Genomic DNA, 27,400 nt, shown 5'->3' on the forward strand with positions numbered 1-27,400 from the left:
AATAGACTTTTAGCTTGCATAACAATATCCAAATTTGTACCAATGATTAACATGTCATCCACATAAAGAAGTATAGATACACATTTACCTTGATGAAATTTACTATATAAACATATTTCAGCATCATTTACAATAAAGCCATTTGATATTAATACTATATCAAGTTTAGCATACCATTGTTTTGATGTTTGTTTCAGTCCATATAGTGATTTTACTAGTTTACAAATTTTGTTCCTTTCCAGATACCGTATACCCTTCAGGTTGTTTAATGTATATTTCTTCTCCTAAGTCTTCATTTAAAAATGTTGTCTTCACATCCATTTGGTGTATTACTAAATTATAGATAGAAGCCATTGCTATTATTACTCGTATTGTAGTAATTCTAGCAACTGGAGTAAAAGTGTCAAAATAATCTATATTTTTCTTTTGTCTAAAACATTTAACAACAAGTCTAGCTTTAAACTTATCAAGTGATCCATCCGATTTTAATTTCTTTCGAAATATCCACTTAGTGTCTAACACTTTATACCCTAGTGGCAAATCAATTAGTTCCCAAGTATAATTGGATAAAATGGAATCTATTTCACTTTTTATAGTTTCTTTCCAGAATACCGCATTTTGAGATGTTATTGCTTCTTTATATGTAAGAGGATCATTGTCTATAAGCCAATCAAGTAGACTTTTTTTTGTCTCTTCTTATTAATTGACTTGCTTCATTTTCATTTGATGTAGGATTACTTCCTTTTGACATTTCTTCTTCTAAAATTAAGTCTTTTCCTATGCTTAAGTCATCAACATTTTCTTTACATAATTATAAGTTTGACTTAAAAGGAAAAATATTATCAAAAAATTCAACATTCCTGGATTTTACAATATCATTTTCTTCACACACATCATCTATGGTTTTGAGAACCATATAACGATATGCAGAACTATGCTTTGCATATCCAATAGATACATAATCAAAAGTTTTAGGCCTTAGTTTTCTTTTCTTTGGTCCAGTAATTACCACCTTTGATAAACAGTCTCATACTTCTAAATGATTTATACTATCTTTTCTACCATACCATAATTCAATTGGTAGCATACTAATCTTCTTGTGGGGTACCCTATTTAAAATATAGCAAGCAAATAGAATTGCTTCACCCCCACATATCAAGCAATAAATCTGAACTAATTAATATAGAATTCATCATCTCTTTTAATGTTCAGTTTTTTCTTTCTGCTATATCATTTGATTCAAGTTGATAAGGGATTGAAATTTCATGAATTATACCATGATTTTCACAAAATTCATTTATGCCAAAATATTATGTACCTCTATCACTCCTAAGCCTTTTAATTTTCTTTCCAAGTTGATTTTCAACTTCAGTTTTGTATGATATAAAAGTATTTCTTGCTTCATCTTTTGAATTAAGTAAATACAACATGGTGAATCTTGAATAATCATCAATAAAAGTCACAATATATTTTTTACCACCCCTTGATTCATATGACTTAAAATCAATTAAATCACTATGTATTAAGTTTAGTAAACCACTTTGCCTAACAATAGATTTATGAGTTTTTTTGGTAAACTTGGCCTATATACAAGTGGGACACTTGTCTAGAGAAGGCTTAATTTTATTTTTAAGCAATCCTAATTTACACATTTTATTAATATAAGGAGCACTACAATGTCCTAATCTACCATGTCATAAATCATAGAAGTCAACAAAGTAAACAGAAGAACTTGACATTTCATTAAAAATTCTAGATACACTTAATACAAATAAATCATCACTCAAATAGCCTTTCCCCATAAATACATCATTTTCAACAATACAATTTTATCTGGCTCAAAAGATAGCTTAAACCCGGTCATGTTTAGAAGTGGCCCTAAAATCAGATTTCTCCTTATATCCGGAACATGGAGTACATTTTTCAAAACAAGTGTCTTTCCAGAAATAAGTTTGATTGTCACTTGACCTTTTCCAACCACACTTGAAGATTGTAAATTTCCCATGAAGAACTTGTCATCAATTTTTATAGCAGAGTACTTAGAAAAGGAACTTCGATCTCCACTGATGTGCCTTGTAACACTAGTATCAAGTACCCAATCCGTTGGTTTTTCAACCATATTAACCTCTATTATCGTTGCAGTAAAAATCTCACTTTCAATGAGATTAATCTTAGCAGTTTCAGGCCATTTATTTTTGCTCCTGCAATCCTTCTTGAAATGACCTGGTTTTTCACAAAAGAAGCAAATACCTTTATTTTTCTTGAAAGATTTGTCATTCTTAACATGAAGGCCCTTCTCAGAATTTCCTTGCTTCTCTATTTCAACCAAATTTGCTTTGAGATTGGGAGTCTCAATAGCCTTGTCTTTTGCATGGTTCATTTCTTCAATTTTTATCTGGACTACAACTTGTTCAAAGGTCCACTCCTTTCTCTTGTGCTTCATGCTTAACTTAAATGGGTTTCAAGAAGAAAGGAGTTTATCAATCAATAAACCAGTGACAAATGCATCCGGTAGAATGATATTCTCCTTTGCTAGCTTTCCAACAAGTACCTAAAATTTGTCAATCTAAGAGGAGATGTCCTCTCCATCAAACATAACAAAATTAAGAAAGTTGGTCACCACATACTTGATACTCATTTCATCCTCAAGAGTGTACTTCTTGGATAGAGCATCCCATATCATGTATGCACTTTCAAAAGAATTATGAACATTATATAACTCAAGTGAAAGTGCATTCAAAATTCGATTCTTGCATTCAAAATCGGCCTCCACCCAAGCAAGTATTTTTGCTTCAAGTTCAAAATCCTCACTTTATTGCGGCTTGGATTCAGTCAATGCAAAAGCAACCCCAATATGAGACAAAGCTAATAGAAGCATTTGCTTCCACCTTTTGAAATTTTGACCACTGAATTAGTCAATTTTTTCAAATTCAGAAACAATCATCATCTTCTCCATGATAGGTTGAAGTGATCCAACTGTAGGCACAACATTGGTGGGTGTTGAAAAGTAAGTAGGTAGTAATGGTGGAGCAAAGTTGATAATAGGAATTGGTATATCAGCATTGGTAGGTAAAGTTGGTGTGGCTCCACTTCCATTAATTTCAGCATTTGCATTAGGTGTATCAGAATCCGTATCATTTTCCATAGCCATATACCTAGTTTCAAATACCTTAAGATTGTAACGAAAACAATAACCAGGCAATAGGTATAAGACTTTGATAAACTATTATATTAATAAAAATATATATACAAGTAAAAGATGACTTATTTGTTCAAGCAATCCTTTTGAAACAGCAGCAGAAATTGTCTATAGAGTTGAATCGTATAGTATGTATACTCTCCTTAAGGTATTTGAATGCCCCGTATAATTATATGCAAGCGAGTTGACCCTACGTTCTCACCTCCAAGATGAAGCAACTCTCCAATTGCTTAAGGTGCACTCCAATAAGCAATTCTCACAGGTATGCCGAAGGTAATACTCATAAATTCAAAGTGAAAATAGTAACAACGAGCAAAACAGAAAACAGAAGCACTTGTAGTAAACAGAGAGTAAAAAACTTTCATAGTATTCCCGTACCCGAATACAGATAGAATACTTGTATATATTGAATGTAGGCCTCTATACGAATGGGTACACCTGTACAAGTACTGGAAGGATACATTCACTTATGGGAAAGAGTACATGATTCTACGTACAGGTGCATGTACATTGAAGTCTTGTCCCTACGCGATTCAAAAGCACCTTAGGTGCCCCCACACACACATATGACAAGGAAGAGTGCTTCTCTAAAGGGCTTGCACCCTTAACAAACATTCCTATATATATCTCCAAGTTTTCTTTCATCTCTAACCATTGTGAGACTAAACCTTGTGAGAAGTTTTAATTCCTTTCTACTTCACTAGTGCTAAAAGACAAAATGGAAAAAACACTTTTGGGAGGAAAAAAATGTAATTTTAAAAAAGACATTTTGTTACAAAAGACTAAACACTAAATTTCAAAATGACCAATTGAAAATACAAATTTGACCATAGTTTGAAACTATTGAGGCAACGACATCGTCTCTGCAAAACTGCGGCATACTCCCTTCTCCTTCGATACAAGGTTTTTTTGCAAGTCAAACAACCAGACCAGAAAAGTAAAGGGTAAGAAATCTGACTTCCCCCATTAATTCGACTCCTTCGATTCTAATGTAGCGAAACTTATCATGGTAGTTCTTAGGCTTTTATTTGCTTGATTATTTTCTTTTATTTTCATTATGAAAGAGAGATATTAGGGCACATAGAGATGGATGAAGTTCTCTTCTCCTTGGGAGGATGATAGTGGGTTGCAGGGGCCATAGATACTTATGCAAACAGGGGTTTTTCATATCGTATTGGTTTTGTTTTGAGATTAAAAGAGAGAGAGACCCCTCGTGATCGGAGAAGGAAGATCCCTGGAAGACTGTTCCTCTACCCTCATCTACGCCTCCCCAAGTCACATGGGGGTCTTTTGACTACCCAATGACCAAACCCATTCGCCTCTCTGAACCTCGCATTGTTTGCTATAAATCTCTGCAAATAGAAAATAATAGTGCCTTAGTGTATTGCACTAATTTCACTTTGGTTTTGCCTTTTGAGTTTTGATTCTTTGAATAGGAACTCCTGCGGATTGTGTCTCCTTAGCTTTGTCGAGTGAATTGTTTTCTTGGTTGAAGCCTGCATTGGTATGTTTTTTTCCCCTCTTCATATGACTTTGTTTTTTTGCAATCAATTTTAAAATATAAAATTTTGAGCTTGATTTTCAGGTCATTAGCGGAACTAACAGGGATTAAATTATGGGCATCAAACGTAAGTTGCATGCTGGCCCTTCATATTATTCACATATTCAAGTTTGATTCTCTAATTGGCATGTTGATTTAAAACTGAACAAGGTAGTTGGAACATGTTCTTAGATGATCCCTTATAAATCTTTGTTAGGTTCTTGGTTTTGGATTATCAGGAACCAATATGTCAATATTAAGCTCAGGGGGAGTGTTGGAAACCAACTTGTCCGGCAATGTCCCATTCCCCCTTGCTTTAAAAATCTATCATCTCCACTTGGCATTTGAATGTTCTTCTTAGCTCCTATGTCCAAAGTCCTAAGTCCTAGCCTCAAGATCCTTGCTTTTTTTCTTATCTTCTTATCAATTCTTCAATTTGGATTGTTCCCTTTTTTGAAGTAAAAATTAAAAATCAAAGGTAGATTGTGCAATTAGACAAACCCAATAACTCTAGCTGAGTAGGTGTGTCTTTTAATTTGGTTAGGTACACCATATTCAAAGTTCCACAATTTATCTACTTCTTTCATTGAATAATATTTGAAGAAAAGGGCACTCTGTGATACTCTGAAACTTTTGGGGACTTAGAACTGGTCCTTAGTCCCTGACATATGTTTGTAATCTAGGGGAAGCATTAATAGAAAATATTGAGCATTGAACGTCTCCATTTCCCATTTATAGGCTTCACATTCTAAAGTGCCTCAAAGGAGGAAAGCAATGTCAATTTCACTTTCATGGATAGGAGGTTGCAAAATGAATACTTCCTCAATTCCTATTGTTCGGCGTGGACCAAGGTATTTAGTTTTTAATTTTCAATGGTAGACAAATCGGCCCTACAAAGTGAGTTTGTCTTTAATTATCTTTAGCTTTTATATATATATATTTTTACTTATCTTCTTTGCTACTAACCTTTTTTTTGTGCCATAAACTTGAAGAAAATTGCATTCAAAATAATATTCTCTTCAATTTCATTTATTTGTATCATTTGAGGCATGGATTAAGCTTTTAATGGATTTAATAGTTTATTATCTTCAATGTGTATAATCACTCCTGTCCTCTTAGAAGCAAAATATGCTCATGTCTTCTTAAGTGCACTTCAATTTTTTATTGATCTTTGACTTTGGATTTATCTTCATCTTCATCTATCGTTCAGATTCAATTGAAGTGCTTTGTTTTGGGGTGATTGCTTTTCCCTCCCCTAAACATAAGTGCCATATATTAGGATCATTTTTCAAGTCTTCTATATTTTGGCCAAACCACACATTATCATGATGTATTTAGTTTAGATCCTGATGAGAGACACTTTGATAGATTTGGGGAAGCATTGGGTAGATACAAAGAAATATTCCCCAACTACTATTGCAACTTTATAATTTTTCCATTGCTTTGCTTTATTTATTTATTTATTTATTTTATTTATTTTATTTTATGAAGAAGATATTGACCTGGTTCATGGTTCCTTCTATCAAGACTAGCACCATTTTCTCCTATTATTGAAAGAGTTATGACTATGGTTGAGCATAGCGATGCCAAAATATCATGTTTCAGTACTCCATTACTTTTGAGAAAATAGTGAAAATGCATGCAGACTGTGATATGATCAATGGATTCTCGAAAGGGAATTTCATTTCAAAGTTGAAGATCATTTAAGCAATTCATATGAGAACCATTTCTTGAAATATCACTACAATTGTCTATGTGTGAGTCTTATTCCAAACGAGTATGGGAAAATTACTATGCCCATATGTGTGCATAATTAGACTATGCCTAATTAGGCATATACAAATGTAAGCCACAACAAACCCTATCTTTGTTGTTTTTTTAAGCTTGCGGCGTCAATTACTAGAATCAAAGATATATTCAAATGTGGTACGGTAATGATTTCATGATATTTTTCTAAATTTTAGTATTTTTCTCATGTACTTTGTTATGACACTTTGTTATCTAGAATGAGATTTTTCCCATACTATTTTCACCTTTCTACCTCCTAGACCCTGTGGTCGCAAGAGCCTCATGAACTAGGTTGCTATTTATATCATTTGGTTAAGAAAATTAGGCTTTATTCTGAAGTAATCCCATGTTAGGTCCTGGATAGCTAATAAATTATGACCTTAGCAATTATGCATTCCTATGGTCTTTGTTTCTACCAATTAACAATTTAGTCATTATACCAATTTAAAATGTTTTTATTCTGCAGGGAATTCTATTGACAGGAGCACACAAAACAGGGAAGGGTCTGCTTGCCAAAGTAAGTTTTTATCTGTTTCTATATTTTTGCTTTTGCTGCCTAAGTTAAGACCATTTTAGTTTGGGATGGCAACTTTTAGTTTATATCAAGATTCTAATATTATCTGATATAAAATCCATTGTGCTCACTCTCTTTGGGTACAAACTATGGGCCATTCTCTGTTCTATGTACAACCTATTGTAAAGTGTATTGCATCTCCTTAGATTTCAGCCATAGTTGGGACCTGTTAGGATTTCTACAATATCCCCATATAAATTCTGGTTTTGAAGTGATTAAATTTCTCCATTATGAGCTTAAAATGCCCTATTTTCAAATTTTTTTGGGTTTTTTTTTTCAATATGTCCTACATAATACTGTTCCTGGCTTGGTTTTTCATAGGGAACCCCTTATGATATTCTATGAATCATTTTCAAAACAGGTACTTTCAAATAAAATGGCTTAATTATGGTGCGTTACTATTTTGTATTAAATTTTGTCTTTTTTTTCTTTAATACCTCTGGATTTTATCAACTAATGTATCTTGAACTTGTATAGGCATGGAGTTGAGATAGATAGCTGATATATTCAAGGAAACTTTAACTAGATGGTTTAAAAAAATTTCGTAGTACATCTTCCGTGGCACTAATGCTACTATTGGAGAGAAAAAATTATAGTTTTTGAGTTGGATTTAGTATTTAGGCTCATCAATTAAAAATGGAAAGCATTATTGTTTATTGACAAACTACCGGATCTAGAAAGCCTAAAAATTATGGATCAATTCTATACTTTTAAATGGCTATTTAGAATTTGGGTTCTAGACTTCTCATTAGTACCATTTTTCTCATGTGGATATACATATTCCAACTTGAGTTTTTCATATTTTTGTTTTCCATTTTGTTATATCATTGTTAGCATTATTACTATTTCAGCTTTATCCCAACTTAATAAGGTCGGCCACTCGGATCTGATTAAAGACGGCAAAAGGAAGAGTAGAAGTATGTCGAACCATATGAATAAATAAGTAGTCATTATTAAGGTCTATATTACAAAAGTTCCCTAACACCACAACATTTTGGCTAAGGAGTCATATTGCACTTTGTACAAAATTGTAATTATTATCCTTATCTCGATTCCTTACTCTTTGAATGCCTCTTATCACAGGTACTATCGAATTCTGGACCAACTCTTATCTATTTCTCCTTCTTGTTGGATGGGAAGAGCTGGCATTGCATCTATCCCTTGTTTAATGAGGTTATTTCTTCTATTTTATTTCATAAGGTTTTAAAAGTGATGGTCTAAATATTTAATTCCCTACAACTTCTACTGAAAATATCTTTTCAATAGGTTCCTTTCCTCATTCTTTGATCACGGATTTTATAATTTAAAAATCGGTCTTTAGTTCAATTGGTAGAGTACTTGTGGTATAAGAAATGACTCCATGCCTCAAGAGGATGGTGGTTCAAATCCACCAAGTCCCTTATTTATGTTTTCATTTTAACCTCAATGGTAGTGTCATGGGAATAGTTAGCTTTAGATAGGATAATCATAATAGTTTTCGAAACGAATTTTATAGGAAGTGGTTATGACTTTTTGTAATTATTTCACGATATTAACTGAAAAATTAGAGTTCAAAGCCCCATTTTGTTTGTTTTTTAATTTTCATCTTTATTTGGGATAATTTGATTTAATAAATATTAAGTTAAAGATTCAATAAATTAAAATCCATTTTTAAGTAGTATAATTTTCTTTAATGTGAATCTCAGTCATATTTCAATCCTACCAATATAAATAGTGGTTGTGATCCAGGAGACTCATGTGGTGGACTTACCAGGGAGAGCCAAAGTAGTCTTGCTATAGTTGGGATTTGGGAAGGACTTTGGAGTGTGTGTTGGATTTGTTTTACTTCTCTTAGTATGCAATGTCACCAGAAGCTCATTCTACTCGTAAGTGGATTTAGAGTAGAATGTGCAAGATAAATATGTGCATTATTTGAGTGACCATGTCAAGGTTCTCATGAGCTTTTCCCTATTTGTTTCTATGGTCTGGCGTTATCAAGGAATTATGCTTTCTACAGACATCGTCTGCTTGTGTTGTTGAATCCAAAAATGTTCACTCAAATATTAATGAGGTTTTAAAAACTTTACCTTCAAAGTATTGCTTTTCCAACTAGGTGTTCTTTCTTGAGAAATGTATTTTGAATGAGGTTAGGGGATTGAGTTGGAATCCACTTTTACAAAGTGGTACTTTTTGTTGAACAATTAGCTTGGATCTCGGTAGCCAAACACTCCTATCTCATATGTACTAACCCGAGCATAGATATTCTATCTTTAATATGAATTTTCTTTTTCTATAAAAAAAAAAAAAAAAAGTGAAGATTTGGGTACCATAAATTACAAGAAATAATTTAATTTTTTTTTTATGAATTCTTGGTGAAGTTCTCATTGATGTGATGAGGGAAGATGGGTGGATATAGACTTCACATGAAGTAAATTTCCCAAATAAGAATTAACAACGACAACTAATTTTTCCATGATCCCTCATGCTATATAATTTTGATTATATGAAATGAGAAACCCACAGTTTCAATATGAAAGTTGGAGAAAGGAAGTTGATGCTAAGGAGAACCATTTAATTTTCCTTAATTTGATCAAATTACCAAGATACCCATGGTGATTCACTACAATATCTCTTTCACCCTTACGACTGATCGGAATTTTTAGGTACCAAATCCTTGCACGCCAAGATTAAGACCCAATTTTAAGGTGCTTGCTATCATATACATATTTTGCTTTTGACACTTAAAATCAATCTTTTTACAAATCCTATAAATATTGTTTTCAATATGTCAAAACGTCACCTTCTATAAGTAGAGAATTATTTTATAAATTTACTTTCAGTTCGACTCATATGTCAGAACTAAACCAACAACAACGAAGATTAATTTGGTGATCTTCAAATTGATGGCACATATACTTCTTTTTTTGTGCTAAAGATCAGCAAAGAATATCATTAATAATCAAAGAACGGAGAAACAATAGAAAAAAAACCATTGAACTAAAAATCCACCTTCGGCATGGCCATCAACAGATTTTTAGCCCATTCACAATGACTTTGTAAACCGAAAGTTGGGTCTTCTCTGAAATTCCCAGCTTACATCACATAAAACAAATGAAGGAACTGTTAACCATGAGGCAAAAATTTTTGATTTTGCTCCATGCTTTGCCAGCTTATCTGCAGCGACATTAACTTCTTTGTAACAGTGTGAAATTTCTCAATTTATTCCATTCAGAAAATTCTTGTAAAATAACCATTTTTGCTTGAAAACACCATCGAATCTCTCTCTCTCTCTCTCTCTCTCTCTCTCTCTCTCTCACACACACACACACACACACACACACACACACACACACACACACACACCAAATAAAGCCACTCAAACATTTGCACGTGTGTATTTACTAGTATGTGTGTGTATATATATATATATATATATATTCTAAATTTTCTATTCTACCCATAGCTGGAAAATAGGTTTTGGCTCAAGCTAGTTATCCAAATTGAGTCCAAATTATGACAAGACTCATTCAGGAATTGTCCCAATTTAATATAACTAGGGGCCCATTTGATTTTGTTTCTAAAAACGTGTTTTTCCATTTTTCCTATGCTCAAGAACAAAAAAACACCACAAAATCGTTTGATTTTTCTATTTCGTTTCACTTGTTTTCGAAACAAAAATAGAAATTTATGTCTATTTATGTCTAGAAACAGGAATGGAGGAACAAATGGGAGGGACAAAAATTGTGAAAAAACAGATACTTCACTTGACCTACCCTAATCTTCCCAATCCATTGTTGAAATTTCTCTCTATCCAGAAGCGGCGACTCCAACCTGGTTGTGCGAACCTCACAGTTCTGAACTGCCTTCATCCTTCTGAAGCTAATCTCCACGAAGCATACCTGCAACTTCAACATCGTGCCTTCACTCATGTCTTGAACCTGACTACACTATTATAAACGTTTCAGGAAATAATAAAAAAACCTTTTTGCAATTCCAAAAAATAATTTCTTGGCACAAAAACGAAAAAAATCCTTTTATGTTGTTTCTAAACACAGAAAAAGCAGAAACAAAATCAAATGGGCCCTAGGTCTCTTTATGCGAGTTACCATAAACTCAAGGAGTCTAGTCGTTTTCAAAAATACTATCAACCCGGTTCAATATTTCAGTGGTTCACTTGTATTATTGAATATGTTTGCAATGGTATAAGTTCAAAATTCAATGATATACGATTCGCTCATTTTCTTTTTCTATGTATAATTTATTTATTTTTATTGATTTTTTCATATTTCTAGTAAAAAAAACCCCATGACTCACCTTGACTAAGTTTGACCTAATCACCAGCTTTTCCTGCAAGGCAAGTTGAATCGTAAAACCTGATTTTCCAATTATGATTTTTTTTTTTTTGGGTGTTGGCGTGCATCTCCTTTACATGTAAATATCTTCCAGTTTAAGGTTAGTCGTTTAAAGAAAGCAACAGTAATAAGCTTAGGAAGATCAATATAGTTGGCAGCATTTGGTAAAAACATCAAAATGATTGAAATCATTTCGAGGAGATAGAGAAAGGGGTTGAAGGTCACTAAAAGGTGACAATCTAAGATCTCAGAACCATTTAGAAGTGTTCTCCATGATCAAATAAGGATTAAGTTTACTACAAATGTGAGAATCCAGTTTCATTCCATTATCCTCAGGGGAAGAGATCGTTTCAAAACTATTGGTTTATTGATAAATGGGGTGAATGCTCTTCTGTTTGGTCTGGTTGTTTGTTAGGTTTTGGTTTTTGTTGCCTTGTAGTCCTATTCTTTTGAGGTCCTGGGATTTTTTGAGCCATTTTTTACTTTCATATTCGTTCTTTTTCTTTCTATAAATTTGATTTACAATAATTAAAAAAAATAATTACTTGACAAAATAAAAATAATTTTTGTGGTTCCAAATAAAATAAAAGGTAATAGCTATTACTCCAAAGACTCAATGGCAGTCCAATTGAACACTAGGGTCATGGTCAACGAGGAATAAACAAAAATCAAGGATCGGGGCAGCAGAAATAGCTTTAGTCTTGAGCCAAAAAAGCACTCCAATCCATAATACATATTCGTTTAGAAAAATCACAAGAAAAGAACAAATGCCAATTTTTTTTTTCTTTTTCTTTTTTTCTGATAAATTGATACATTTTTTTGATGGAAAAAAGAACGACTCTTATAAATGTTAATCAATTTAATGAGAACAACATTGAAAATGATGCCATCAAGTAAAACCCTCCATAAAAATATCTTAAATTTGGGATGAATTCTGTTTCTCTAAAAATTCAATTGTTAAGTCTTCTGTCATTAGCACCACTTTGCTGGTTAGTCAAATAATTTGCAACAGTCGTGGTTGATAACACCCCAGCCATCATATTAGCAAATAAACTTATTCCTGAGCTTAATGCACGAAAGATTTTAAGTGGGTCCGCTTGGACTATGCTATGTATGAATGATATTTTATATTTCATAGGAGATCCTGGTCCTTTATTTATAGTTCTTGCATTAACCGGTCCGGAATTAGGTGTAGCTATAACACAAGCTCATGTTTCTACGATCTCAATCTGTATTTACTTGAATGATGCTACAAATCTCCATCAACGTGGTTAAAAATTTATAATTGAACAAAAGCGAGGGTGATCTACGATCAGCTAGTGCTCAGGCACGTGCTAACGTGCACTGAGGAAGTGGATTTTTTGTTTCCATGCCTTTCAAACAGCAAGTGGGAGATGAGATGATGGGAGTCGGAGGGACTGAAAGGAGTTGGCACGGCGACCTAGATCCAATTAGGGTGTCGAGCATAGGTCGAAATAGGGAGTGAATGGGTTAAGAGGGTAAAAATTATTCTTCTTTTATTATGACTATGGATTCATTTCATCCCCGTGCCGCAGACCCAGGCCTCTATGGGCACTCTATGGGCAATGCACTCTATGGAGAGGATTCGGATCCCAACTAGCTACCCTCTCTGCAGTCTGCACGGATATTAATGGTGGTTCTTGACAATAACTTTACCGTATAGGCCACACCAGTAAGGTAGCTGACCACATTGAAGAGAGACATCTACCGATTTTTTTTTTTTAGTTAGAATTGACCGATATATCACAGTACCATTTTACCTATGTGCATGGTGTCAAAATAGGTATCGGTAATTTCCAAATTCATTACGATATTGGATCACCTATATTAGACAGAAATATCTCTGCTTTTCCAAGAAAAATGGAAAAAGAAAAATGATTTTTTAAATTTTCTTATCCCTAATTTGTACTATTCAACCGATAAAGTATCAGTCAAATTTTAAGATTGGAGTCTTGTCAAATCGATGCAAATCACCCGGATACTGATACTTAGAACCATGATCCCAAAATGGTTTGAGGAATCAATATAGGAAACATCGTGTATTAGGCGATCCAAATCGATATCATTAATTAACCAATGATTCTGATATTGTACAAGGGGTGAAACACTAAATCATATATATATATATATATATATATATGTTAAAGCAAACACAAACTAATATGAAAACAAACAAAGACAAATCCGCACAATGCATAGAGATTTAACAAGGTTCACACACCGATGTGATTTGCTATGTTCTTAGGCGAAGAAGAAGATGTTTCAATATGTGGAAGAGAGATTACACCCAAGCAGCGGCGCGAAAACTCGCTCTGAAACCTTAGTTCAAAAAACTCCCAAAATTACAATGACTTGCTCAACAAGACGATAGTACATTATATACTCCTCCAAGTTGCGGGTCAATCTATCAAGTCGCGATCGATTGGGTCGAACCATAGCCCACGCACCCCCATACGAGATCAGTGCTGGGCTCAACAATCGAGTTAGAGCTGTAGCTATGAGAGCTATAGATGGCCTGATGAGGGGAATGGAAGTGATTGACACGGGGGCTCCTCTAAGTGTTTTAGTCGGTGGAGTGACTCAAACGAATTTTCTATGTTCTTGGAGAATCAGTTGATAATTTAGGTCTTGTAGATACATTTCATACAAAGTACAATACATCTGATTCATCCAATATCATACTGGTATCCTGTTGGTTTAGAAGATGATTTGATACCCAATCTAAAACTGTGCACTAAAATCATGGTACCAATGTATGCTTTTCGGTTGCAAAATCTTATACTAGTTCGTGGCCATGGAATGCTATCCCATTATTTTTTTATGTATATAATATATTTTTGGCTCTGGCCCACAAACGAACTAGTACTATTGACAAAAAATTTGTTATCAAAGGACAAAAATAAGGATCTGACTCTTCCATTGCGCAATAGAGGTGAGAACACAGATTTAATGCCCTCGAGTGTCCTAGCACGGAACCCAACACCCATGCACGCGCCTCAAGACACTCCAGAGTGTTGGATCTGCCTTGCCACCTCTATTACACAATAGAAGAACCCAACCCCAAAACTAACACCCAACCCTCACTTAGGGAGCATTGATGCTACAAATTTAAGTCCCATTTTCTTTCTTTATTTGTCAAAAAAAAAAAAAATGTTGTTCCCACTATTAAAAATCCATAGAGGATACAGGATAGCCCCCCCAAAAAAAAAAAAAAAAATCCAATGGTGAAAGTGTCATGAATCATGATCACACAACAAGCTTAACATCTTTTACTAATATCTGAGCTCTTCAGTTTTTAATCTCGTCAGTTGTCAAAAGGTTATAAAACTCAAGATCTATTTTTTCTTTTTTTTTTAGATGGAATTGCCGACAGTTACATATAAGAATTAGCCGACGATTAATTATTAAAATTCAAGTTATTATTTAGATGGAATTGCTGAAATAATTATATGATTTCGTGAGGTATAAAAATCTAATTTTATAATTCAAGATATTATTAATAGGGAGTGTATTGAGAATTAGACATATACATTGATGGTTACTAGTACTAGTACTATTTTATGTAAAACAGTTTTATCACAATTAATTAATAAGGTTGCCTATTATTATAGTAAGTGTACCATGAGTCCATGACCTACATTCCTCTTTCACCAATTTCAACAGATATATCAATCACGAAGCAATTAATTTTCCTCCATACCCTTCCGAATATTCATTTAAACATTGCTTTTATTTAAGGCTATCTTTGATAGTTAAAAAAAAAAATAAAAAATAAAAAATAAATATTGGAAAAAAAAAGATAAACATATAAAAAAATCATTATGTGATCTTACTTTTTTTGTCTTATTATGTCTTCTCTTTCTTAGTTATCAAACATATCCTTAGACCTTAATACAGTTCAAAGTCTTACACACTGCAAGGAGTAAGGATACAGGCGGAGCATGGGTTAAGGCTCAAGGTATTTATAATCTTTGTATCGAAACCTAATAATTTTGGAGTAGCTTACGTGAACATTTGGGGCTGGAGAACCAGTTGGCGAGCGGTGAAATTTTTGAAAAATATTGTAGTTAATAGGGTGCCCAATTAGGCTGGGAGGTCTTGGGGAATAAGTGCCATATATTGTGATACATGTCCAAAACCTTCCAACCTTTGGATCAATAATTGAGCGATTGGAGAGGAGTTGAAGGTAATGGAAGTTTTCTAGTGATAAACGTCTCTTTTCAGTTGCGGCTTTACCATAGTAAAGGGGCTTCTCTAATAGTAAATTCTTTACTATCAATGTACCATGGTTTTTATTTTTTAGGTAGTTGTGCAGGCAAGCAAGAAATGGCAGCTCACGGTCTATGACTATTGCATATACCTTTGTAATTTGTATTGCCAGAAATTTGCAAGGTTATTTTCATTAATTCATCAAAAGAGGAGCCTCCTTCGAAGCCAGAAAAGATTTGGCTTGATATCTGACTTTGTGATCTACCAATTTAAAGAGTAAGTCGATCTTGGTTGGTCTTGTGTCAAGTTCGATTAGATTTCGGATTTTAATCGGGCTTCTCTTAATCAGACTAATTAGGTTATAATTGAACTTTAGACGGGGTAATGTACCAATAAAACCTTAAACGGGTTTTAAACGGCCTTTAATTGTCTTGAATTTAAAAAAAAAAATGAATATATTATACTAAATAATCAATCTTTTAGAAAAGATATTACACTTAATTATATTCGATAATTAATAAAAATATCAATATAATCCTATTCTATTAAGAAAATATAATATCAATAAATCCTATTCTATTAAAAAAATATAATATCAATATAATCCTATTCTATTAAAAAAATATAATATCAATATAATCCTATTCTATTAAAAAAATACATATACATATAAATGTTTAGGTCGAGCCAGGCTTATAAACAGGCTGGGCATGTCGGGCTTTGTTGGGCTTACCCCTTTGCATTGTGTACTAGTTTATTAACGTGTTGTGACCATATTTAATAATTGGTGCAAGCCAAGCCAGTCTTTAAATGGTCGAACCCAACCGGTCAAATCGGTGTGGGCTTGGGATTGACAACCCTTGTTTGGAGACCCAAGTCCCAACCGGCTGCCTTTTTTACCTTTTAGTATAAAGTAACATGAACTGGTAAAATTTTAACGGGTCAGATTTTATGTGTCATGATCAACGGCTCACAACATTCATGGTGGGATTAAGGGTTGCAACTAAAGATGAAATACGGCCATGTTTCTTACAACCTCAACCCAACCTAGGCCTCCAAAACTAAACCCAAGCCCAAGCCAAGCCAACCCAGCCCTAATTGGCTCTAATTTTTTTCCAAGGTCACACTAACCCCAATTGACATTATTTCTATTATTTGTGTCTTATCCATTTATTAAAATAAATAAATAAAGCACCAATATATCAAATGATCAATGCACAATCAAAATTATGGATTGCAATACAATAATAGATGTCACGACACTTGACCATAAGAATCAATAACTTAGATTTCATTATTTTAAATAAATGGATAGGTTGCACCAAAAAAATAAATAAATAGATGGCTGACAATCCTAAATTATATCATATAAATCAATGTTAACATCAAGGCCGAGTTGGGCCTCAGGTCAGAAATCTTAACCTTGTTTGGACCATCAAGGCCAAACTTAAACCCTCTTGTAACTTTATTTATTATTATTATTATTATTTTTTTTTTTGGGGGTGGGGGATTGTTGTAACCTTTTATTTAATTGAACACGTGTACTCCAAACACAAAAGGTGTGAAATGACCATCACACCTCTTGGTCGATGGTGTTAAGAGCCAAGGAAGGTCCTTCTGGGAAGATGGACCCTAGCTATATATTGGGGTGCATGCCAAGTCCATCCAACAAACAGGACCCTCACTGGCCTCTCCAGCCACCGAGGAGCCGGATGATGATCCCCGCCCCCATATACTCTCTAATTGACTGGGGTAGGGGCCACGCTCCCAGAAGAACACATCCAAATAAAAAAAAAATAAGGGTAATTTACAATGCCACCCCTTGGAGAATGCCAATATTATAGGAACACTCCTTCTCTTTCACCAAATTAGACTCAGACCCCTTGACGTCAGTCACTGTTAAGTGAAGAGTTGAAATGACTGTTGTACCCTTCTGACTAAAATAGGTTCATTCTCTTCAGAGCTTCCGTCTTCACCTTCACCTTCGTCCAACGATTCAATTCCAATTTGTTCAAATTTAGGAAATGAACACAAGAATCTTACCATAAGGCTTGGGAAAAGATGAAGATTCGCAGGTTCTGGGTCGCTACAAGTCTACAACACCAAATCCACCGAGAACTGACAGGGAATCAATCAGAGATTCAGAATCCTGGAGAACTTGGTAGAATCATTCACCCAATGAAGTTAACACAAGGAAACAGGAATAATTCAAAATTCGAAAGGGGAAAACAAAAAGATTGATTTGAAAGAAGAAAAAAATATGAAATTTTACACTTTCCTTGAGCCGGGGGAATCTACAATTGGGATAATCCTTTGCAAAAGAACATAGAAACATAAGAAGATGGAAATAATTCCAATATCTTTTCCAACAGAAAACAGGAAGAAACAGAACAAAAGAAACGACAACCTTTAGGAATAAATTGCTTTTGAATTTCTTAACTCTTTCCTTCCTTCTTTTCTCTTTTTGCAGATTAAAAAAAAAAAAAAGAGAGTTGGGAAATGGGATACAGGAGAGGTCATGTGTTCTATAATTTCACCGGGGCTGATTTTCCAACAGATTTAAGCTTAGAAGCATTCTCACCAGCGTATTTAGCACCGGAATATTCGAAACTGAGGCCAAGGATTATATCTCCGGAGTCGCAAATGATGATAAGCATTCTTCGCGGCTCTCTTTAGTCTCTGTTACTTAAATAAATCCCAAATTGATCAAAAGAAGTTTTAGTGTTGAAGGTTAAGATAGGTTGGGGATGGGGATGGGGATGGGGATGGAGATGGGGAGTTATTAGATGGGTATATTAGGTACTTCATCTTTAATAAGGGCATTTTGGTATTTAAAAAAATATATAATAGCTGACATCAATAAATAAGGTGTATTTCTTAACAGTGACTGACGACAGGGGGTCTGAGTCTAATTTAGTGAAAGAGAGGGGTGTTCCTATAATACTAGCATTCTCTAGGGGATGGCATTGTAAATTACCCAAAAAATAATCGATCGCATTTGTGTTGATCACTGTTTATACAGTTGCAAGCTTTGTTTGTGTTCTATGTAATTTATGTTAAGTGGTTTTCTTATGGGCAAAGGTAGCAAGTAATAATCACCTATTTTAATCTCGACCTTTAATCTACTTCTAAGACTAATCTTAAAGTGTTCATTGTTTTACTATGCATTAAACGATCAAAGCCATCTACTTTGACATTTCTTCCAAACTCAGAACACTTCGTCAGAGTTTGATTTTTAACACCCCAAGGAATAGGTTCATTGTTGTATCTTGGGGTCTCTCTTGTACTATCACCCCCCCCCTAATGTGGTTCCCATAGTTTGATTTTTCTAGAGGCTTCGGCCTTCCCCTCTTGGAGGGGTTTGTTCCCTTTTGGCCCTCCTTCCTCTTTCCCCTTGTAAATTCTTTCTCGTCTTGGTAATGAATTATTTATTCATCCAAAAAACAAAAAAAGATCAGAGTTCACAGGGGTAGAATTTTTCCCATCCTCACCATCATGGTCTAAACATATCATGAATAAGCAAACCACAGAGATTTTCTGAGCATCCTAATTCTGTGAAGCACCAACCCGTAATATGGAAGTCCATTGGCCAGGTTGTTTTCATCTTAGCACCTGGCAAGAACAGGTAATGCTATTTTCAGTACAATACATTTGACATTGTTTCTGGAGTTCTCACCGTTTTTTGGAGGTTATGGCTGGTTAAGTGTCATCCCCTCGAAAAACTAAGCCTTTAGCATTCGTTATTACTGGTTTTGCATATTTGTTTATGATTGGAGTGATGACTCATAACACCATCTTAACTTGAATATGAACTGTCAATGGGATTTGTAGTCTAGTGGTGAAAATGCCCTCAACCCATCACCGCTTGAGTCAGCTGGTTATAGATTCAAGTCTTGGCACTCGTCAAATTAATAAATAGACTCTAATCAGGTTCAGCCCACTAGTTTGGTTGTTAAATGGGCCGGATTCAGGTTTACAGTATTAGGTTTGACAGGATGTTGCACCTCTCCCAACCTGCCCCAACCAACCTAAATTTGCACCCAACCTGTCAAATGCAACCTCATTAAACCTAAGCACATATTGAACAAGTTATTTTTTACCTATTTAAAAAGCAATATTAATTTAAAGAGAACAAACATCATGAAAGCACATAATTATACATGGGCTGGTTAGGCAAAGGAAATTCCAGGCCAGCCTGGAAGCCCGAAGCCCTAAAAAACCATTATTGCTAAACCAGCCATAGCCCAGTCTGAACCCGACCATCTAAACCTTTAAAAACAGTGGAAAATGTGTACAGTTGAGAGTTGTCCAGTTCTGAAAGTAAAACTCAACATCTCTTCTTGATGTTGTTGCTGTAACTGCTTCTGATCAAGAGCCTGATCGTTTCCTGAGCTTCTGTGTCCTGAGCATCTGCAATCTGAGCAGATGTTGATGAACTTCCCTGAAAAAAAAACCTCATTAGCATTACGGTTCCCAAACAGCCCAAATTAACACACTCTTTGCCCTTTGTGTCCTTGTTTTTGTGCTCTCTTATAAGCACCTCTACACACAACCTAAATCAAGCACTATTGTTCACAAACAGCCCAAAATGGAACAGTTTGCCCTTTGTCTTCTTCTTCTTGTGCTCTTTTATAAGCAACTCTTCACTTACCATCTCTACATCTTCTTGTTGCTACAGCTGCTTCAGATCAAGAGCTTGATCAAGAGCCTGATCTGTTGCCTCATCATCGGTGTTATGAGCAGATGTTGATGAACTTCTATGAAACGGAAATAAAAAACCCATTAGTACCTCTCTCTCTCTCTCCCTCCAAGGTAAAGACTTGTGCATGCTAGTGGGGAGTAGTGAATACAAAGGAGTATAGAAGTAGTAACAAAGCCTAAGTAAACCCGACAAATTAATAAATGGGCTTTAATCGAGTTCAACCCACTAGCCTGATTGTTAAATGGGTCGAATTCAGGTGTAGAGTATTAGGTTTGACCAGATGTTGCACCTCTCCTAACCTGCCCCAAGCCACCTAAATTTGCCCAGAACCTGTCCAATGCAACCTCATTAAAACATAAGCACACATTGAACTAGATAATTTTTTAACTATTTAAAAAAGAATAATGATTTAAAGGGAACAAACATCCTGAAACCATATAAATATGCAGGGGCTGGGTTAGGCAAAGGTATTTTCAAGCCTGCCTTAAAGCCCCAAAAATGATTATTTCTGAACCTGCCACAGCCCAGTCTGAACTCGGCCATCTAAACCTATAAAAATAGTGGAAATTGTGCGTAGTTGAGAGTTGTCGAGTTTTGAAGATATAACTTACCATCTCTTCTTGATGTTGATGCTGTAGCTGCTTCTGATCAAGAGCCTGATCTGTTGCCTGGGTATCTCTGTCCTAATATCTGCAATCTAAGCAGATGTTGATGAACTTATCTGAAACGAAAATGAAAAAACTAATTAGCCCTATGGTTCCCAAACATCCCAACTTAACATTCTTTGACCTTTGTATCCTTGCTCTTGTGCCCTCTTATAAGCATCTCTTCACAACATCCCAAATCAAGCACTATTGTTCCCAAACAGCCCAAAATAACACACTTTGCCCTTAAGGTGCGGATATATGTTCATCTTTTATTTGACATGGTGAGGGACTGTTGACAAGTTGTTCACTAAATGGCCTAGAAATACCTTTCTTTGAAAAAGAATCTTATGGGCCCGTTCCCTCATATGATTCTTTGGAGTCTCTGGAAGGAGAGAAAAGAATAATTTTTTAAAGACAATCCTTGAGTTTTCTCTAGAATCTCTAATGCAAGAGTAGATTACAAGTAACTAACTCCGCAGTTTATAACCCCAAACAATACAAATAGGAGCAAGAAACAAAGAAATAATAGAATCAAATAAACCCCCAAGGATACAATACCCATATAGGAGCAAAACCAGCCCAAAACCCAACCCGATAGGAGAGAGAAAGGTGCGGCCAAGTCGGCGGGAGACTGATTGAGCTGCACTTTTGGGTGTAGATAGTCCTTAGGGAGGGTACAAAAACCCCCAAATATGAAGGGCTTCTGATGGCTGGTTATGTAGTTATGCGCTTTCTTAATTTTCAGACCTAGGAGAGAAAATATAAAAAATTCTGCAGGAACAACAACTTGTCTTCTTCAGATAACCTTCAAGAGAGGATCGATTGATCTTCTCAGAGTATAGAACCAGTCCTCCAAAGGATCTACAGATTAGATCTCAAACTTGGGCAGCAATAAAGGTCGATTGGCTTCAAGAACAAGAATTCTTTGGCTGGCTAATTCTGATTTTGTATGCTTTAACAGGTTTGAACTTCTAATAATAATAAACAGAAAATAAAAATAGAAAAAAGAAGAGTCGATGGAGGGTTGAGAAGGGTGAAAGAGAATAAAGGAATGGGTATCTCACCCCTCAGGTTTTGGGTATCACACCCCTCAAAGGTTTAGGCATCTCACCTCTCAATAACAGTTTTTTAGCTAAAGAGTAATCACTCAATAATTCATTCATTCAAATCTGAAATTATAAGTACATAGGCTCCTCTATTTATAGAGGGCAGAATAGCAATCAAACTACTACTATTAGGAGCTAGTTTCCCAATAGGACTAGACACTCCTATTACAACTAGGAGCTAGTTTTCCAATAGGACTAGACACTCCTATTACAACTAGGAGCTAGTTTTCCAATAGGACTAGACACTCCTACTACAACTAGGAATTCAAAATAGGACTAGGACTTGACTTTATGACTCCAACATGGCGTAGGACTAACTAACTAATAGTCCATATAGGACTTTACAACCGACCAATGGCCTAATGGGCCTTTATTGAATTAAATAGCTACTAACTAAACTAATAAATTAAATCCCATTTTTCTACCTTTTACCCATATTTTAGGCCCATTAAAGTGGCTCATTTCAAAGAAAGCCCATAGGATCAAAGGCCCAACACATACATAACACAACCAAGGGTTTATTTGCAATAAAATAAGCTAAAGTGGCTAATCTACATCAATCTCTGCCAATATTGTCAGGCATTTACTTGATTGTGCAATGGCATGTAAAGAATTTGTTGGTGTACACAGAAAAAGTTTCTCTTCCAGATGGAATTTCTTGCTTTCTGAATAATATATTTAGGATTTTCTGGAGATGCTTCTGGAGCCCACTTTTTGCATATGTTATATAGAATTTTGGGCGGACATGGTTTTACTTAACTTGCACTTATGTACTTCTTGAGAAATTAAAGTGCAATCTTTAATCGGTGCTGATCCAAAAACAGGGAGAAAAAAAGAGGAAAATATGAACGGTAGGTTAAAACTGGAACTCCACACAAGAAACTAACAGAAACAAACCTAGTCTCAGATGATCATGATAAGCATTTGATATGGTAACCTGATGAAACCATAGGATGGCATATTGCATCCAAAAAATACCTTGTGTGGTATGATTGTAGCAACAAAAAGAATATTGACAACATTGAAATTGCAATCATAATAACTAATAAATTACCTGAATCAATTCCTTTTCTTTGTGTAGACCATTTTCCATGACACCAAAGGTGACTTCATCTGGCTTTATGCCCTTTGCCACCATCTCCTCAAATAATTCCGTTGCCTTTGATGAGTTACCTTGCCTCGTGTAACTGTCTATTAGTGATGTGTATGTTACAGCATTCGGTATCAGATTCTTTTCCTGCATCTCCAAGAGGAGCCGGTTTGCATCCTCCATCATTCCCAACTTGCAGTAGCAGTCAATCACAATAGTGTATGTCACGTGATCAGGTATGACCTGCTTATCAGTCATCTCTTCCAACAATTTGTTGATTTCATGCAGCTCTCCAATCTTTGCGAACCCATGAATTAAAGTGTTGAAAGCACGCGTAGTAGCAAAGCCCTTCTTCAACATTTCATGAAACAATTCCATAGCCTTCGTCATGTTACCTTCCTTGCAGCAACCATCAACCAGGGCACTGTAAAGAAAACTGTCTGGAGGGATCCCCTTTATCAGCATCTCATTGAATAATTTAAATGCCTCGGTAACACTTCCTGATTTACAGTAGCCATCTATCATTGTGGTGTAAGTCACAGTGTTGGGCACTAAACCTAATACTGAGATGCTGTCAAACAATTCTCTAGCTCTCTCAAGATCATCTGACTTGCTTAAGCCATTGATCAATGAATTGTAAGTAATTATGCTTGGTTCAATACCCCTCCTACGCATCTCATCACAAAGTTGGAAAGCTTTTTGAATTTCACCTTGCTTACAGAACCCAAAGATAAGTGAATTGTAAATGAAAGCATCGGGAGACAAACCCCGCTCTTGAAGTTCCAAGAGGACCCCTATAGCCTCATGAACTTTTCCATTCTCTGAGAGACCATGAATGAGAACACTATAAGTTTTCAGGTCTGGGAGAATCCCTCGTCCAAGCATATTTCGATATGTTGACAATGCCTCCTCTCCCTTCCCTACTCTACAGTGCCCACTAATTAAGATTGTATAAATAGCATCATTTGGCATCAGACCACGTTCTAGCATCTCAGAAAAATACCTGCCAGCCTCCAGCATTTCACCTGAGTTACTATGGCCTTCAATGAAAGCCCCATAAGTAAAAGCATTTGGATTCAATCCACTCTCCACCATTTCTTCTAAGTAGATTCTTGCTTCTTTCATCTTCTTGGCTTTGCAGAGGCCAATTAGAAGAGAATTGTAGCAAAATACATCTGGTTCCACCCCTTTCTCACTCATTTCCTTGAAGACCCTCCTTGCCTCTTCAATTTTACCTACACGACAGTATCCTGTAATAAGATTTGTGTATACAATAGCATTAGGCTTGAAACCCCTGGAAACCATCTCTGCCAAAACACCATTAACTCGAGGGAAATCCCCACATTGGCATAGCCCATTAATTATTACACTGTAAGTCCGCATTGAGGGTGATAAATTCTGCCTCTTCATCTCATCAAGTAGCTGAAAGGCCTGGCCTGTATTCTGCACACGGCAATAGCCTTCAATCAACAAAGTATACGTCCTGGAATCAGGTAACCATCCCATTTCAATCATCTCATTCAGAAGTTCATGTCCCTTTTCAATTTTACGAGCTTTACAGACTCCATGAATAAGTATGTTATATGTGTCAAGATTGAGTTGAACACCCTGTGCCATCATCTCATCCTTAATTTTGAAAGCCTCTTCTATGTGACCATCTCTCATGAACCCATCCATCAAAGCCATGTAGGGATAATGACCAGGATTCAGACCCTTTTCAGACATCTCTGCTAACATCAGTTTTGCTTCTTCAAACCTCTTCTTATTGCAAAAGCCATTAATAAGCGTGGTGTACGTATAGCTATCTGGGACCAAACGTTTCTCTACCATGGATTTCTTCAACTCAAAAGCATCATCAAGATCCCCAGCCCTACATAAGCCTCCAATAACCACATTGTAAGTAACCGAGCTGGGACTGCAACCCTTCTCCCCCATTTCAAACAGAACCCTCTTTGCCTCCTTGATGTTCCCTGCCTTACATAAAGCTCCAATCACACTGGTATATGTGTAAACATCGGGAGATATTTTGGCCTCCAACATTCCATCGTAGACCTTCCAAAACATCCCAATCATATTATCCTTCAACAGATCTTTCAAGAGAGAATTACAGCACCGTAAACTAGGCAAAACATTGCCATTTTTAGCAGCTAAAAAAGCATCAGCAGCTTCGCCGAACATACCCATCTTCTTATAAGTGTCAATTAATATATCAAACACCTTAGCTCCATCACCTTCACAGTTTCTATAGTTGCAAAGAATAGAAGCCACAATAGCTGAAGGGGCCCGATGGGTTTTTATCATTCGTTCCAGTAAACGATTGGCAGGTCCAAAAGAGTTAGTCTTACAGAGATTCACGGCCAGAATCGAATATAAAGTCAAATTTTGAGGAACACCCATTTGAGTTTCAGACCAGTTGAAGAAATCGAGGATGCGTTTTGGGTTACCCACCTGGTTATGCTGAAGAACATTAGAAACAACTTCTGGGTTCAGCTTCTTCGGTATATCCGATGTTTGCATCAGCATCTGCCAATTGTCAAATTTAAGAAGATTGCATATCTCGCGAGAATACTCCTCGTTATCTTTGGTGGGTCCTGAGCTGCAGAACCTAGCGGATTTGAGAGAAGCCGGCCTTGTTCTATTGAACTCATTTCGAACTATGGAAAGAAAAGGCCTTTTGTGTGAGAACTTCCACATTTTTTTGGGCTCTTACCTCTACATTCAAAATAGAAAATGGAGAAACTGCTCTGGATCAGATTTGATATGCTTCTTCACAACTAGAACTAGTATCAGTAGCTTTTTCCTGTAGAAGACCTACCACGGGAAGAATTCTGATCTGCTTCCTTCGAGCTTGTTGTGTGCGTGGAGCAGATGCAATCAGAAATAAGAGCCTGAAAATGTAAAACAAATTAGAGGCATTCCAGTTAGGAATAAAATAACTAGGATTCGGCTCGTCTTCAATGCTCGCCCCTTCAATTCTTGTCCTATTCCCTCCCTCTGAGTGACATGTGTACAATAGTCAATCCAATGGCTATAAATCTTTAGGGTTATCCAAATCCATCTTAACCTTTTAACCCCTCAAAACCATATGGCCGAATACCCTATCCGGATCAATTCCGATCAATCCCCAATTGATTCTCAACCTGAAAAAGAAGGTAGAAGTTAGGGTTTCAAAATTCCAACCTGAAAAAGGGGATTTTGAAACTCCAACCTTAGGGTTTCGAAAGTCATTCCAAATAACTCAGCCGAAGGTTCTCTACCATACGAAACCCTACAAATCCTCTTGGGTTGTTATGAGCTCAAAGTTGAATCTCCTCTTTGGCTGTTAGTGAGTTCTGATCTCAAGGAGTAGGATGGTGCAACAATCGTAGATATCTATGCTTGATATGTGTTTTAAGTTCAGATGGGTAATAAACTTGAATTCTTCCTTATTTTTTTTCTGCCTGCGATTATCACACCATTAAAGATGAAGATTGTAATGAGTTTCCTTAGTTGAAATCATATTTTTCGTCACTTACAGATCTCAAGTAAAAATTTTACAAGAGGATTCCACAGTCAAGGGGCAATTCAGGGGAAGCTCTGCTCGACAGTAAAAGGATAGAAATATTACTTGTAGATCTTAAACTCAAGTTGCAGACGGCGTAGTTGAAGATAGAGACAAGTTTTTGAAAACTCTTCATTCACTAAGGATGAGATCCATGGTGCTCAAGAAGGGTTTGAAAATGCTAGAGGCTTAGAGTGCGTGACTTGTCTCTGCCCTTGTCTCCGCCCGGCAAGCTATCGACTTCTTCGCTTCAGGATGGACTAGGGGCTTCTGGTGGTTCAGATCTGGATCCAAGTGGTTTTTGAGGGTAAATGGGGTTAAAAATAACCCTAGCATCCACAATCGTTGGATTAACCAGTGTACACGTGTCATGCAGAAAAAGAATTGAACAAGAATTGGAAGATCAAGAATTAGAGACAAGCGAAGTCCTTCGAGTTATGAGTTATGAGTTATGAGTTATGAGTTATGACTCCCTGGTCAATTTCACCAAAATAGTGAATTAGTGATCCTCTCCAACGAGTCCCTTTCTCAACCAACGACCTACCAACCACTCATCCTAACCCTCCATGTGTAATTTTTACATCTAACGGTCAATAATAAAATGCCCTAAAAACCTTCTTCCCATCCTATCCGGGTTACCCGATATCAAAAA

The 27,400-nt window shown here is 35.7% G+C and overlaps 1 protein-coding gene and 2 long non-coding RNA genes across 9 annotated transcripts; 2 read left to right on the top strand and 1 right to left on the bottom strand.

Annotated features, from left to right (window-relative positions):
* Window positions 1–4,010: 4,010 nt before the first annotated feature.
* On the top strand, window positions 4,011–9,174 carry LOC122086125. The gene is made up of 7 exons (XR_006142334.1): window positions 4,011–4,143; window positions 4,636–4,703; window positions 4,785–4,827; window positions 5,478–5,590; window positions 6,994–7,044; window positions 8,185–8,274; window positions 8,830–9,174. It is a non-coding gene; the product is annotated as an uncharacterized LOC122086125 (long non-coding RNA).
* Window positions 9,175–19,780: 10,606 nt separating this feature from the next.
* Window positions 19,781–26,730, bottom strand: LOC122087091 (pentatricopeptide repeat-containing protein At5g61990, mitochondrial-like). Of its 7 annotated transcripts, XR_006142656.1 has the most exons (5): window positions 23,172–26,730; window positions 20,976–21,085; window positions 20,654–20,694; window positions 20,314–20,419; window positions 19,781–20,103 (listed from the first exon to the last, which is right to left on the bottom strand). XR_006142656.1 is itself a non-coding variant. In XM_042656080.1 (3 exons), exons 2-3 carry the CDS (start codon window positions 25,899–25,901, stop codon window positions 19,990–19,992), a joined length of 2,844 nt encoding a protein of 947 aa, XP_042512014.1. In that variant the 5' UTR covers window positions 25,902–25,919; window positions 26,023–26,730; the 3' UTR covers window positions 19,781–19,989. The 7 variants fall into 7 exon arrangements, 3 of the variants coding, with proteins under 3 accessions (XP_042512014.1, XP_042512013.1, XP_042512015.1); XR_006142655.1 differs by lacking the exon at window positions 20,654–20,694; XR_006142654.1 differs by having other exon boundaries at window positions 20,314–20,694.
* LOC122087093 lies at window positions 26,482–27,168 on the top strand. Its single transcript, XR_006142659.1, has 2 exons — window positions 26,482–26,611; window positions 26,725–27,168. It is a non-coding gene; the product is annotated as an uncharacterized LOC122087093 (long non-coding RNA).
* Window positions 27,169–27,400: the final 232 nt, after the last annotated feature.

The sequence above is a fragment of the Macadamia integrifolia genome, chromosome 8 (genome assembly GCF_013358625.1).
Source record: "Macadamia integrifolia cultivar HAES 741 chromosome 8, SCU_Mint_v3, whole genome shotgun sequence".
Classification (NCBI taxonomy): domain Eukaryota; kingdom Viridiplantae; phylum Streptophyta; class Magnoliopsida; order Proteales; family Proteaceae; genus Macadamia; species Macadamia integrifolia.